The sequence below is a fragment of the Portunus trituberculatus genome, chromosome 15 (genome assembly GCF_017591435.1).
Source record: "Portunus trituberculatus isolate SZX2019 chromosome 15, ASM1759143v1, whole genome shotgun sequence".
Lineage (NCBI taxonomy): Eukaryota > Metazoa > Arthropoda > Malacostraca > Decapoda > Portunidae > Portunus > Portunus trituberculatus.
The window spans coordinates 16123629-16139502 of NC_059269.1; the positions used below are offsets into that span (position 1 = coordinate 16123629).

At 46.0% G+C, this 15874-nt stretch overlaps 1 protein-coding gene across 11 annotated transcripts in view; it reads right to left on the minus strand.

Annotated features, from left to right (window-relative positions):
- LOC123504030 (dynein assembly factor with WDR repeat domains 1-like) overlaps positions 1 to 15371 on the minus strand; it is a 17835-nt gene extending 2464 nt beyond the window's left edge. Inside the window, exons 1-16 of one of the 11 annotated variants that reach the window (XM_045254260.1) lie at positions 15169 to 15371; positions 14722 to 14991; positions 11904 to 13641; positions 11343 to 11789; positions 10473 to 11128; positions 9842 to 10114; positions 9433 to 9736; positions 8967 to 9171; positions 4533 to 6463; positions 3567 to 3639; positions 3278 to 3478; positions 1742 to 1864; positions 1231 to 1418; positions 863 to 992; positions 500 to 659; positions 132 to 266 (exon numbers count right to left, since the gene is read on the minus strand). In XM_045254260.1, coding sequence (XP_045110195.1) covers positions 132 to 266; positions 500 to 659; positions 863 to 992; positions 1231 to 1418; positions 1742 to 1864; positions 3278 to 3478; positions 3567 to 3639; positions 4533 to 4572 — 1050 coding nt within the window. In that variant the 5' untranslated portion in view covers positions 4573 to 6463; positions 8967 to 9171; positions 9433 to 9736; ... (4 more) ...; positions 14722 to 14991; positions 15169 to 15371. Of the gene's footprint in view, positions 1 to 131; positions 267 to 499; positions 660 to 862; positions 993 to 1230; positions 1419 to 1741; positions 1865 to 3277; positions 3479 to 3566; positions 3640 to 4532; positions 6464 to 8966; positions 9172 to 9432; positions 9737 to 9841; positions 10115 to 10472; positions 11129 to 11342; positions 11790 to 11903; positions 14992 to 15168 lie in introns of all 11 variants that reach the window. The other 10 variants (XM_045254262.1, XM_045254261.1, XM_045254265.1 and 7 more) reach the window with 10 other exon arrangements.
- Between the last annotated feature and the right edge of the window lie 503 nt (positions 15372 to 15874).

Here is a 15874-nt window from a genome sequence, read left to right on the forward strand (position 1 = left end):
ATGTTTCACAAAATCGCCTAAACATCTATAACCAACCTAGTTTTTAATGACAATGTTACGACAATCAGTTCATTTATCTATTCATTCATCGTTTCCTTTCACCAATAAGCCAATTAAGTAACGACCCATACCTTTGATACTTCCCCTCCGTGACCCTCAAGTTCAACTGTCTCAGTGAGGGATGGCACGTGCAGCACTCTGGCAGTCCTATCCACGCCGCCTGTCACCAGCTGCCTGCCACAGTTGTCCCATGCACCGCTCACCACCTGCACCAAGCCGTGAGGTGTGAGGCAAATACACTTGTAGAAATGTTCGTGTAATGTGTTCTGGTATAACATGGACCTCTGGTGGTTTGATAATTCTCAGGGTTGATGTCACAGGCAAAGTACTTATCTTCTCTATCAAATTTTCCAGTTTATTTATCAGTATTTTCATCCGACTAAACACAGTGGAAAGACCGTAACAACTTGACTGACTCCTGCTAACACCTTAATCTCACCTCAGCATCATGAAGCATGACGTGGATTGGTTTGGAGGTGTGGCGCAAGTCCCACACACGGGCAGAGGCGTCAGTGGCCCAAGAAGCGAGAAAGTGACCGCACCAGCTGAGTCCTGCTCCGTTGACTTCCCCTTCATGGTCCATTAGGGTGCCGCTACACCTGAAGGGGAGGAGTTGATGATGCATGTTAGTGTTGCTTTTATTTTTTTCCCCTTCGGATGCGTTAAATCTCTCTCTCTCTCTCTCTCTCTCTCTCTCTCTCTCTCTCTCTCTCGTATATGTTTTTTTCATTTACTTCAAGCAGAATGTATGACACGGTTTTCCTCCACAAGTATGAATAACCTAGACCAGATTTGTACTCACTCGTGGGAGCGGCCGTCCCAAAGCCTGACCGTACCGTCGAAGGATGCGGAGTACAAGAGATTGCCTGACCTGTCGCCTCCCACGCCCACCACCGCCCCAGAGTGACCCTCGAGTACTGCCGCGCACTCCCCTGCAGGATGCGTGGCTTTGATGTTATGCGGCCTTTGTTATCTTGGGTACAGTTTTGTTAGACTATCTTTAGGTAGAGAGGGAATGCTTTTATCCTGTCACATGTCATGAAAATGTTGATGCTGGTACTATTACTACTGCTACTGCTGGTGGTGGTGCTGCTACTACTACTACTACTACTATTTCTACCACCCCAGCCACCATTACCACCACCGAGAACAACAAAACAACATCATTACCCATGGTGATGTCCCACACTCTGGCCGAGGTATCCATTCCCCCAGTGGCCAGGAACTGTTTGGAGGCTGGCAGAGGCGTCACCACGGCCACGGGGCCTTCGTGGCCTGCCATCACCAGCTCACACGCCCCGGACACGGACTCCCATACCCTCACCGTGCCATCAAAGCTGCAGGTCGCCACTAGCTCACTGTCGACCAATGGGGATTATGCTGATGATTAACCTCCCTACCGCTACACCTTTTCCGGAATTTTTTTCCTTTTATAGTATTGCCAGTTGCAGGGTTGCTAGACGAGAGATAAGTACTGGTCAGATGTAGGCTTAGGTACTTTTTTAATGAAAGTGGTACTGGCTTAAAGTAACAAAAAAGAAAGGAAATAAAAAGTCTACTAAGGTGCCAGTCCTAAAAGATAACAAAATGGATTATTCAAAAGGCAAGACTAAGTGTCTCGAAGCCAAAGGAAGGTGGAAATAACAAAGCAGGCAGGTAGTTCCAGAGTGTCCTTACTTACTCGTACTTGCCGACAAACGTCACATCAAAGACCACGTCCTGGTGCCCTTTGAGTGTAGTCTCCGAGGCGCCGTCCTTAATCCGCCACAATCTGCACTGCCGATCGTAACTAGCGGTGGCGCATCTGCAAACACATGTAGACCATTAAAATCTACAGGGCTGTGGTGTTTCAGGGTACTAACGTGTAGTTGGTGTATTAACCTAGTTGTGTTAGAACGATGATTGATGTTGAATGCCTGTTTCATGAAAGTTTAAAGATTAATCATCATCCTGGAACAAAACCACCTAGCCTAACCATACAAAACCAGAATAAAGATTAATCTCTCTCTCTCTCTCTCTCTCTCTCTCTGTACGGTATCTATATAAAATAGTAAAACTCGGTATCTATATAAAATAGTAAAACTATCATTCAATATAATGTGCAATACTTTGACAAGTTTTTAAGGGTGACTATTACCACCACCACCATCACCAAGATAGAAGGACAGTCCCGCCCTCTGTTCAGTACTGCCTTATCTTCCTTATTAGTAGTTTAATGGAGTATAAAAGGACAAACACAACAGATATGACTGATAATCTTTTACACAGTTTTTTTTTCTGCAAAAAGACTAAAAGGTGGTTAATTTGTGATTCCTATAATGCACGACGCCATTAACGGAACAAGAACGTGCGTGTTGTTGTAGTCATGTGGTCTTTGTGCCGGATCAAATCTAATCATTACCGGATTTACTCATTTGGCAATGATAATTGCCCATTGTGGGGAGTGGATAGAGACATTGGTAACTTGTGGATATTGAATAGTGATTATGGTGACGTGTTGACAATGGTAAAGGCAATAAAATGGTTTTATGGGGGAGTGAAGCCAAGGACAGTCGATGCCCAGCTGTCTACTTCTGGTGCCATGTTTATCTTCGCTATTAACACTCATGAGACTCTAGGGAAGATCGTTTGCATGGTGTTCGTCATCCTTACACCACCAGGATATCGTAGGATGAGAGGACACAGTAAAACACGAACTTGGTCTGCGCTTGAAGTGTTACCATACCACGGTCCATTATGGTGTTTTTCCACTAGCAATGGATGGTGATGGCGAGTGTCCAGCGTAACGTAATTCAGGTATGATTATTTTTTTCCCTATGCTTATTTCTATCATATGTTACTTAGTTGTGATTGCTTTTGGTAGGTTTGGCTTGAAGTTGTCGGGATTGTTTACTTATTTGCTTTTTATTTATTAATTATTTGTTTCACTTGCGTGTGTAAATTTACCGCGCGTAAGATCTAGGCAGTGTGTTGTGATAATGTCACACTCTCTCTCTCTGTCTCAGCTCTTGTTGCCTGAAAATGCGGTTACGGATCTTTTTTGATAAAACACGGAGGCGGATATCTATGTGGACAGTATCTTCATTGCCTATGTATCAAATTCATTGTTACGTAAAGTTCGCTTTAAAATAATGAAAAAAAGTAAAGTAGGTAAGAAGTGTGTGTGCGTGCGCGTGCGCCTTAATTATGATACCTTGAAACAGCCAAGAGCACTCACAAAGTCGCCGTCTTGTTGAGTGTCACGTTGGTGAGGGGTAAGATGTGTGCCCTGAGGGTCCTGTGGCGCGTGAGGGTGCGGGTGGCGTCCGTGCGCAGGGCAAGTAGCAGGCGACTTACCAGGCGGTGCAGTCTGGCTCGCTGGCCTGCTGCTGCTCGCTCCTGCTGCACCACCTCCTCCACCACGGCGCTCACCTGGGAACTATACCAAGAAAGTTACGGAAGCTGATACTGCTGTACATGTTATTACATTGTTTTGACAGTTGTACTTGAATAAATTAGTTACTGACTCGTGTTTGAGGTCGAGAAGTTGAATCTCCCGCCATGATGAAACTTGACCGTCTATCATCTCGAAAGTCAAACCTGAGAGAGAGAGAGAGAGAGAGAGAGAGAGAGAGAGAGAGAGAGAGAGAGAACCACTGAACAATATAGCATACCTTAAGACTGCCTTTCTCAATAATACCTTACAAATCTCAGTCGTGAATGTAACCAAGCACCAAAAAGTACTCTGGGATATTGCTTCGGAAAAAAAACCCATTTATTTTAATATAGCTAAAACTTTTGTATAGGTGTGAACAGGTATATATCCGTAAACGTTTATCGCACAGATTGTTGGAAAGATATTGTAAGTAATAACGTTATGTAACTTTATCAAGTTGCTTTTATCTGCCCTTGAGGTTATTATCAAGTTGCTTTTATCTGCCCTTGAGGTTATTATCAAGTTGCTTTTATCTGCCCTTGAGGTTATGTGAGAATGTGTAAAGGTCGGTCATAAATATGCATCTGTTTTATTTGTTTACTGTTCTCAGTCAGACAGATAATCAGTTAGTTAGTCCTTCCGTCTATCTGTCTGTATTTGTTCGTATGTCTGTCCGCCTCACTCTCTCCCTCAAAATTTCGTAACGTCCATGTATCATATCAGTAATACCGCACTTTTTCCTCTCCCTCTCCCTCCTCTCCGGCTCCCTCTCCTTAGAATAACCTTTAACCCTCCGGCTCCCTCTCCTTAGAATAACCTTTACCCACGTGTTCGTGATATCGATCCCTTTAGCGACCAGGCTACGAAACGATCAATAAGCAGGTGATACAAACCCCTTTAACATAATCCCTTGGTATATTTAAGGTATTTTTCCTATGTTAGACGTCATAGTGGTTCAGCTTTACATTCATATATAGTAAGTCTTTTGGTTAGTGATATAGAAGTGATTACCCGCTGACATACGTGTTGCCTGTTGGCCTGTGCTGGCAGCACTTACCTGGGGGATAGTAACGTAGATATATTCGCTTGAGATGCATGTTTGGTCGTGGTGGTCAGCCTCGAGCACCGTCCGTGTTTACCGTTTCCATGGTTACAGCATTGGCCACGTTTTCTCTAAGCGCCAAGGAAAACGGGACTTTGTGTGACTAAAGTTTGCAGAGGACAATGATGTCTTTCTCCCATCTGGTTTTGAGGTGTAGCAGGAACGAATGGGACAGTCATGGTCAGAATAAAGTCGAGGAACGTCACACTTTTTATAGTGTCTGTTTTGTGTCACCCTCTGGTCTGGTAGGAATGTTTAAGTGTCAGGTTTACTAAGGTAAACTACAGAACAATTTAGAGATACTGCAGTAGAAAAAAGTGCATAGAAAATTAATTGAGAGAGAGAGAGAGAGAGAGAGAGAGAGAGAGAGAGAGAGAGAGAGAACGGAACTTCGAAGCGAAACCAGCAGAAAGTCAGGATGCTTTGCCTTTACATATCCTGACACACCAGCTTGTGACAATACGCGTCCTTAGTGAGTGGAGGATGGGTGGGTCGTTGGGTATTGTGTCTCTTCTGCTGGCTACCTGATGGCTGATACACGGCATGAGCAGGGCCACGAGACACAAAGGCTTTTGAGTAACAAGGCAGTGCGTCCCGTTATGTGCTGGAATTGTTTGCTTGTGCTCCAAAGGCATTGTGACAGCTATATCAATAGGCTCTGGTCTTCCTCCTCTGTTGGACGTTGACAAATCAACATTCTTTTTCTAGTTATGCTTCCCTCTTATATGGTTAATTTAATCAACCTATATACCTTGGTAACTGCAAGTCTCTAACGGATACGCATACACAAGTCTCTTCTTCTGCCCAAGTTAATTTCTCAACTCTACTATGTTGTATCTTTATTTTTTCTCGTGTTGATTATTTTTTTTATTCATCCTTCATAGTCTTATATCATCCGTACATATCTTTCTCTATCTTTTAGAATACTTTTTTTTTCAATTTTTTTCTCGTGTTGATTATTTTTTTTATTCATCCTTCATAGTCTTATATCATCCGTACATATCTTTCTCTATCTTTTAGAATACTTTTTTTTTCATGCCTTTCCTTTTGCATTGGTCCATCAGTATTTTTCACCATTCACTCTGTCTACATTCTTTTACATTGGTCACCGTTTCTTATCCTCGCTCTATCTACATGTTGTATTCCAACTTGTACCATACTGGAAACAATGCAGCATTAATTATGTACGATATAACATTGGTCACCGTTTCTTATCTACGCTGTATTGGAAACAATGCAGCATTAATTATGTACAATATATACAACCAGATAAGTATCAAGTATGGTGGCAGGTAGGGTAGGGTAGGGTAGGGTAGGGTAGGGTGGTTAGGCTGGATGGTAGTAGAACCTCGCGGTGAGCCGCGCTGTGCCCACTATCCTCGTGAAACCTCGGAGCTCCGGTGTGCGCTTTCGTGTCATAGCGACGTGGAGAAAACAGCAAGCTGTAATTAACAGAAGTGTAGTTAGGTCTGGAATAATGAAGTGAACGTTAACAATCCTTACCCAAAAACCTTAGTAACCACAGCATAACAGGGGGTACCAACTAAATATGAATGTACCAACTTGAATTCTCGGTGGTCAAGTTCCTCCCTTTGTGACATTACAGCTCTCTTGGCTTGTCGTCCTTGGGCAACATGAGCAGGAAGGAGCGCGTCTAACTTGCACCTAATCTGCTGACCGTTGAACAGTTCACTAGGAGAATATCCGGAATCCAAAGGTGTACGTCGGTACTGTAGCAGGAATTCCTGTAGTGCAGCCTTTGGCAACAGTGGTGATTTCCTCAAAGACTGCTTGAACGACTGCCCCAGCCGTTCTGCAGCACCGTTTGTAGCAGGATGGTACGGCGCTCCAGCAAGATGTACAGCACCTCATTGACAGCACCATACCTGGAATTCCTTAGTCGACTAAGAAAGTTGTGGCATTACTTGTTATTACAGTGTGTGGGTAACCTAAATGAGCACAAGCCTCTTCTAATAAGTCTGTCGTACTTTTCGTGGATGTTGAACTAGTTGGGTACTTTGAGCAAGCATCAATTAAAACCAACCAGTTAGAACCCATTAAGTTGATGGCGTGGTCAAAATGCAAACGGCGTCACGGTGTTTTGGATAGCATCCATGGATGATTAGCTGGTTTTGGTGCTGACCACCACAAGTAGAACACGTACGCAACATATCTTCCATGTCAATATGCCAGTAAACAAAGAGCGAGCCAGTTGCCTCATCCGCTGCATACCAAAATGACCCAGGTGTATATGAGGTGCAGCACTGGTTCCCTCAAGCAATGTGGGATGACAATCCTTGATCCAAGAACACAACCATTCTCTACCGTAGTTAGGGAGTTCGCCAGCTTCCTGTAGTGTCGTATCTCCTCCAAATCAGTAACACCCTTCCTTGACACAATGCACAACTGTGGCCCATCATGCAATCCTGTTTGCTGCAAGAACAGGTGTACCCTTCGTGGGACTGAAGAGAGACTAATGGCTTGTGATCTGTCACAAGAATCGAAATTCCTACCATAGATAAACTGATGGAATTTCTGAAGACCATAGACAACTGCAAGTGCTTCTCTGTATTTGACTAACGGCGTTATGTATCTGTCAGAGTCTATCAGGCGTTAGTAATGGGGCGTTCGGCACCATCGACGTAACGATCAAACAGTACTGCCCCAATCCCAAGTTCTGAAGCGTCGCACGAAAAGCCTATCTGCAGATTTGGATCGAAGTGAGCAAGAACAACGTCCGTGCAAAGGTCTCGTAGACGCTGGAAAGCTGCTTGCTCTTCATTGTCCCACTTCCATGGAGTTCCCTTCCTGGTGAGGCGGATCAGTGGCTCTGTTAACGTAGAAAGATTAGGTATGAATTTGCTGTAAAACTGTACAGAGCCAAGAAACGAGCGTAAAGTAGAGACGTCGGTAGGTGGTGGCATCTTGACGACTGCATCAACCTTGTGTCCCTTGGATATACCGTTATGTAAAAATGTATGACCCAGGTAGTCCACCGATAGCTGAGCGTAAGCCCTTCTGTGCAGACGTTGGAGAAGACCACGAAGGTTCTGTAGATGCTCCTCTGCATTCGAACCACTTACCAAAATATCGTCGTCCCAGTAGACCGCTACTCCTCACAGATCACTGGTGAGCCAATCCACGGTGTCTTGAAAGTAGCCTGGCACAAGACGATATCCCTAATGGTAGACGAGTTTGAAGCAAGACGCCACTGGTGAGCCGATCCACGGTGTCTTGAAAGTAGCCTGGCACAAGACGATATCCCTAATGGTAGACGAGTTTGAAGCAAGACGCCACTGGTGAGCCGATCCACGGTGTCTTGAAAGTAGCCTGGCACAAGACGATATCCCTAATGGTAGACGAGGTTTGAAGCAAGACGCCCCAATGTGTACTGGGGGCCGACTTTTTCTGGCTCTCAGGTCCCAGCTTGATCTGGCTGTAGGCATCTGCTAGATAAAACTTGGTGAAGCAGTAACACCCAGCAAGTTTACACATCAAAGCCTCCAGCAGCGGTATAAAGTGTCTGTTTGCAGATGCGATTAACGGTTACAGAATAGTTACCACATACTCGTAGCTTTTTTCTCTTGTCCTGGTGATGTAGTCTTGACCACTGGCACTATAAGGGTCCCTGATTTGTTGAACTGTAGGTCTCCACACGCCCTTCCTGATGCCAGCGTCGTACACAGTGTTGAGATCCTCCAGAACAGCGAATGGAACGGTTCTTGGTTTACAGAAGATTGGCTCTGTATCCAGCTTGAATGCAATCTCCAATTCTGTTAGGTTAGGAAGTCCTTGAGACAACCTAGTTCTGGCAAAAACGAACTAGGAAACTCGTTGCACACCTGACAAGCCTTCTGGAACACACGGTCTGGAGACTCGTCGTCCATGACGACATGCACGTCGTTACTGGGTGCACATCAACGCCTGTACGTCGATGTCCATCTTGCGTATTGCAGTTCATCATTCACTCTGAAAATGGCCTCATTATCCACCGAACAAATGAAGCGTGTGAGCATTGCTTCATCCCGGGGATCCTTGGTGGCGGCAAAGTCGCAAGAAGTGGCGTATCCTTATCTCCAGCTCAGGAATTGTCTCCCCTGGTTTGTGCTGCATAAAAGACCAGAACTTGAAGCGTTCCCTTATGATGAATCTTTTGGAGTCACACTGGTTCTCCACATATACTGCCCAATGTCTTTCATAGTAAGCTCGTTTACTATCATAGGTGTACTCTCTTGACTAGCCAATGTACTAAGTAACTTTTAAATAGAAGTAGTTTGAGCAACCAATTCTTCAGGGATAGAGTCAGCTTGTGTGAATGTGCCAAAACGATTTAAATAATCCTTCCAGAGCTGAGGAAGGATCAAAAGAAGTGAACTTCGCTATGCTTACCGGTGTAGAAGCAACCTTAAGAGTGGATCCTTCACAGGGTGGTGCAAGGCAATCGACCAGCTCTAGTTGTAGAGTTGAGGGCGAGGAAGTAGTGGAACTAGGCTCGTAACTATTCTTGTAAGCTGGAAAACACTGAAGAGCCAGAAGACGTGCAGGTTTGACGGATCCCACTCACTGCATCAATTCATCCTGTTGTATCTTCTGGCTGTAAGGAAAACAATCAGGATTCCAACTTGTACTATATTGGAAACCATGCAGCGCATTAGTTATGTACAGTATAAAACAGTCAGAGAAGTAGCTGGTATGATGGCAGGTAGGGTGGTTAGTAGGCTGGGTATTGGAAACAATGCAGCATTAGTTATGTACAGTATATACAGTCAGAGAAGTAGCTGGCATGGTGGCAGGTAGGGTGGTTAGTAGGCTAGGTATTGGAAACAATGCAGCATTAGTTATGTACAATACATACAATCAGAGAAATAGCAGCTATAGTGGTTAGTAGGCTGGGTGGTAGTAGACCCTTGCGGTGACGGTCTGGTTTCCGCTTCTCCCTCCTGCACGACAACACCTCCGCTGGGTTCACGCCACTTTCCTCGTGAAACCTCGAAGCTCCGAATAACAAGTTACGCACGGTGTGTGCCTTCTTGTCAAAGTTTTTCTATTAAACTGCCCAACAGGCAGCTCCAGCGTTCATAATTTGCGTCCCCGGCGGCACTGTTTACGTTATGACCACTGGGACCCACAACAGCTGGGGGTGGGACGTCATCACGTTGCTGAGGTGTGGTGGAATAGAGTCAGCTTGTGTGAATGTGCCAAAACGACTTAAATAATCCTTCCAGAGCTGAGGTAGGATCAAAAGTGAACTTCGCTATGCTTACCGTCGTAGGAGCAACCTTAAGAGTGGATCCTTCACAGGGTGGTGCGAGGCAATCGACCAGCTCTTTCATCTGCTGCTGCTGTATCACCATCTGCTATTGCATCAGTTCCACTAATGTAGCAATCTCCGCCATAGTTGTAGAGTTGAGGACGAGGAAGTAGTGGAACTTGGCGCGTAACTACTCTTGTAAGCTGGAAAACACTGAAGAGCCAGAAGACGTGCAGGTTTGACGGATCCTACTCACTGCGTCAATTTATCCTGTTGTATCTTCTGGCTGTAAAGAAAACAATTAGGATTCCAACTTGTACTATATTGGAAACCATGCAGCGCATTAGTTATGTACAGTATAAACAGTCAGCAGTATAATCAGTCAGAGAAGTAGCTGATATGGTGGCAGGTAGGGTGGTTAGTAGGCTGGGTATTGGAAACAATGCAGTTATATACAGTATATACAGTCAGAGAAGTAGCTGGTATGGTGGTAGGTAGGGTGGTTAGTAGGCTGGGTATTGGAAAGAATGCAGCATTAGTTATGTACAGTATATACAGTCAGAAGTAGCTGGCATGGTGGCAGTAGGATGGTTAGTAGGCTGGGTATTGGAAACAATGCAGCATTAGTTATGTACAATACATACAATCAGAGAAGTAGCAGGTATAGTGGTTAGTATGCTGGGTGGTAGTAGACCCTTGCGGTGACGGTCTGGTTTCCGCTTCTCCCTCCTGCACAACACCTCCGCTGGGTTCACGCCGCTTTCCTCGTGAAACCTCGAAGCTCCGAATAATAAGTTACGCACGGTGTGTGCCTTCTTGTCAGTTTTTCTATTAAACTGCCCAACAGGCAGCTCCAGCGTTCATAATTTGCGTCCCCGGCGGCACTGTTTACGTTATGACCACTGGGACCCGCAACAGCTGGGGGTGGGACGTCATCACGTGGACGAGGTGTGGTGGGATAGAGTCAGCTTGTGTGAATGTGCCAAAACGATTTAAATAATCCTTCCAGAGCTGAGGTAGGATCAAAAGTGAACTTCGCTATGCTTACCGGTGTAGAAGCAACCTTAAGAGTGGATCCTTCACAGGGTGGTGCGAGGCAATCGACCAGATCTTTCATCTGCTGTTGCATCAGTTCCACTAATGTAACAATCTCTGCTATAGTTGTAGAGTTGAGGGCGAGGAAGTAGTGGAACTAGGTGCGTAACTACTCTTGTAAGCTGGAAAACACTGAAGAGCCAGAAGACGTGCAGGTTTGACGGATCCTAATCACTGCGTCAATTTATCCTGTTGTATCTTCTGGCTGTAAAGAAAACAATCAAGATTCCAACTTGTACTATATTGGAAACCATGCAGCATTAGTTATGTACAATATAAACATTGGAAACCATGCAGCGCATTAGTTATGTACAGTATAAACAGAAGTAGCTGGTTTGGTGGTATGTAGGGTGGTTAGTAGGCTGGGTATTGGAAACAATGTAGCGTTAGTTATGTACAATACATACAATCAGAAGTACCAGGTATAGTGGTTAGTAGGCTGGGTGGTAGTAGACCCTTGCGGTGACGGTCTGGTTTCCGCTTCTCCCTCCTGCACGGCAACACCTCCGCTGGGTTCGCGCCGCTTTCCTCGTGAAACCTCGGAGCTCCGAATAACAAGTTACGCACGGTGTGTGCCTTCTTGTCAAAGTTTTTCTATTAAACTGCCCAACAAGCAGCTCCTGCGTTCATAATTTGCGTCCCCGGCGGCACTGTTTACGTTATGACCACTGGGACCCGCAACAGCGTCATCACGTTGCTGAGGTGTGGAGCCAGCGTTCTTCTTCCTTTTCTTAACTTCTCCACGAGGCACGTTATCCTTACGTCTCTGCCGTTTCTTGTCTACGGACGAGGAAGAGGAAGAGGAACGCCTCGGCGTTTCCTGACACTGGCCTAGGTGGTCCGCCATGACAGGACAAAGCGGTAGTCTGCCAACAAAAAAACACCATGAGCAGCCAGGAACAAACAAAAAATGTACACGTATGTGTCGTATACGTTCCTCAGATTGCTATAGAAGATTGCTATAGAGTAGGTAGGCTCACCAGAGCAACTCCTCAGAGAAGCCAGCAGCAGACTGAGCAGAGCAGAGGGAAGATTTGGACTAGGTGGGAGCCTACAGCAAACAAGACAGGTGACTAGCCACGCATGCATCTCGTTGAATACCCTTGTGACGTCAGTTAAATGGCTTGTTTGAAATGAAACTGGAGACAACTGGATCCTCCCTGGATGCTTTAGCCAACATACCTGCATCTGTAGGGTTCAACTAAGGCTAACGGTTTGAATAGTGCAGACAGTAATACATCTACTTGCTTCTCCCTGTCAAAATTGACGTCTTCGCAGGAAGACGGCCGAGAGCGTCCGCGTTCCCATGTTCACCCGTTTTCCTATACTCGATGGTGTAGTCGTACTGGCTGAGAGTGAGGGCCCATTGTGCAATCCTGTTTGCAGCAAGAACAGGGGTACCCTTCGTAGGACTGAAAAGAGACTTATGGCTTGTGATCTGTTATAAGAATGAAATTCCTCCATAGATGAACTGAATGGAATTTCTGAAGACCATAGACAACTATAAGAACGAAATTCCTCCATAGATGAACTGAATGGAATTTCTGAATACCATAGACAACCTGGGGCGTTCGGCACCATCGGCGTAACGCCGAAACAGTACTACCCTAATCCCAACTTCTGAAGCGTCGCACGAGATGCCAATCTGCAGATTTGGATCGAAGTGAGCAAGAACAGCGTCCGTGCAAAGAAGGTCTTGTAGACGCTGGAACGCTGCCTGCTCTTCATTGTCCCACTTCCATGGAGTTCCCTTCCTGGTGAGGCGGGTCAGTGGCTCTGTTAACGTAGAAAGATTAGGCATGAATTTGCTGTAAAACTGTCCAGAGCCAAGAAACGAGCGTAAAGTAGAGACTTCGGTAAGTGGTGGCATTTTGACTGCATCAACCTTGCGTCCCTTGGATATGCCGTTAAGTGTATGACCCAGGTAGTCCACCAGTGGTTGCAGCATAAGCCCTTGTCAAGGTTGCAGCATAAGCCCTTCTGTGCAGGGAGAAGAGCACGAAGGTTCTGTAAATGCTCCTCTACATTCGAACCGCTTACCAAAACATCGTCCAAGTAGACCGCTACTCCTCGCAGACCACTGGTGAGCTGATCCATGATCTCTTGAAAGTATCCTGGCGCAGATGATATCCCGAATGGTAGACGAGTTTGAAGCAAGACGCCCTGATGTATACAGAGGCCCAACTCTTTCTGGCTCTCAGGTCCCAGCTTGATCTGGCTGTAGGCATCTGCTACATCAAACTTGTAGTAACCCCCACCAAGTTTACGCATCAATTCCTCCGGCAACGGTATAGGGTGTCTGTTTGCAGATGCTGATTAATGGTTACAGAATAGTCACCACATACCCGTAGCTTTGTTGTCCTGGTGAAGTAATCTTGATCACTGGCACTACAGGGATCCCGTATTCATTGTACTGTGTAGGTATCCGCACGCCCTTCCTGATGCCAGCGTCGTACACAGTGTGGAGATCCTCCAGAACAGTGAATGGAACGGTCCTTGGTTTACAGAAGATTGGTTGTGTATCCAGCGTGAATGCAACTTCCAACTCTGGCAAAAACAAACTAGGAAACTCGTTGCACACCTGACAAGCCTTCTGGAACACGTGGTCGGGAGACTCGTCGTCCAGGACGACATGCACGTTGTTGCTGGGCGTTTTGTGGCAGGCCTCGCACATCAACGCCCGTACGTCGATGTCCATCTTGCGTATTGCAGTTCGACCTAGCAGATCAAGACACAGGAGAGTGGAGACATTAAATGTTATGTCGGTCTCTTGTTGTAGAATCCCCCAAAGGAGCCTTATTGTAAAGGTACCCAAAACTAGTAAATCATTCCTGTAGCAGAGAAACCTGAGCAGGGTGTAGTGTAGGTTTGCCCAGACTTGACCAAATACCTGTAGAACAGAAGTCGTCCTTCACTCCGCTATCCACTTCAAAAGCGAATATCCTCCCATCCAATTAACTGTTCCATAACGGGATCACCACTAGAGTCCTTTTAAGCCAACGTACTCATCTTGACTAGCCAATGTACTCATCTTGACTAGCCAATGTACTCATCTTGACTAGCCAATGTACTCATCTTGACTAGCCAATGTACTCATCTTGACTAGCCAATGTACTCATCTTGACTAGCCAATGTACTCATCTTGACTAGCCAATGTACTCATCTTGACTAGCCAATGTACTCATCTTGACTAGCCAATGTACTCATCTTGACTAGCCAATGTACTCATCTTGACTAGCCAATGTACTCATCTTGACTAGCCAATGTACTCATCTTGACTAGCCAATGTACTCATCTTGACTAGCCAATGTACTCATCTTGACTAGCCAATGTACTCATCTTGACTAGCCAATGTACTCATCTTGACTAGCCAATGTACTCATCTTGACTAGCCAATGTACTCATCTTGACTAGCCAATGTACTCATCTTGACTAGCCAATGTACTCATCTTGACTAGCCAATGTACTCATCTTGACTAGCCAATGTACTCATCTTGACTAGCCAATGTACTCATCTTGACTAGCCAATGTACTCATCTTGACTAGCCAATGTACTCATCTTGACTAGCCAATGTACTCTCTTGACTAGCCAATGTACTCTCTTGACTAGCCAATGTACTCTCTTGACTAGCCAATGTACTCTCTTGACTAGCCAATGTACTCAGTAAGTTGTAAATGGAAGTAGTTTGAGCAACCTATTCTTCAGGGTTAGAGTTACCTTGTGCGAACGTGCTAAAACGAGCTAAATAATCCTTCCAGGGCTGAGGTAGGATCAAAAGTGAACTTAGATATGCTTACCGATGTAGATGCAACCTTGACAATGGATCCTTTACAGGGTTGTGCGAGGCGATCGACCAGCTCTTTCATCTGGTGCTGTTGCTGTGTCAGCATCTGTTGTTGCATCAGTTCCACCAATGTAGCAATCTCCGCCATAGCTGTAGAGTTGAGGGCGAGGAAGTAGTGGAACTAGGCGCGTAACTACTCTTGTAAGCTGGAAAACACAGACCCAGAAGACGTGCAGGTTTGCCGGATCCTACTCACGGCACCAATTTAACTCGTATCATCTGGCTGTAAAGAAAACAATCAGGATTCCAACTTATACTATATTGGAAACAATGCACCATTAGTTATATACAATATATACAATCAGAAGTAGCAGGTATGGTGGCAGGTAGGGTAGTTAGTAGGCTGGATATTGGAAAGAACGCAGCATTAGTTATGTACAATACATACAATCATAAGTACCAGGTATGGTGGCAGGTATGGTGGTTAGTAGGCTGGGTGGTAGATACTCGCTGTGAGTCGCGCTGTGCCGGTCAGTAGGCTGGGTGGCAGTAGATACTCGCGGTGAGTCGCGCTGTGCCGGTCAGTAGGCTGGGTGGTAGTAGATACTCGCGGTGAGTCGCGCTGTGCCGGTCAGTAGGCTGGGTGGTAGTAGATACTCGCGGTCGGTGAGTCGCGGTGAGTCGCGGTGAGTCGCGCGTGCCGGTCAGTAGGCTGGGTGGTAGTAGATCCTCGCGGTGAGTCAAGCTGTGCCGGTCAGTAGGCTGGGTGGTAGATACTCGCGGTGAGTCGCGCTGTGCCGGTCAGTAGGCTGGGTGGTAGTAGATCCTTGCGGTGAGTCGCGCTGTGCCAGTCAGTAGGCTGGGTGGTAATAGATCCTGGCGGTGAGCCGTGCTGTACCGATCAGTAGGCTGGGTGGTAGTAGATCCTCGCGGTGAGCCGTGCTGTGTCGATCAGTAGGCTGGGTGGTAGTAGATCCTCGCGGCGAGCCGCGCTGTTCTGGTCTGGTTTCCGCTTCTCCCTCCTGCACGACAACACCTCCACTGGGTTCACGCCGCTATCCTCGTGAAATCTCGGAGCTCCGAATAACAAGTGAAGCACGGTGTGTGCTGACGTGTCATAGCGACGTGGAGAAAACAGCGAGGTGTAGTTAACAGAGAGGTGTAGT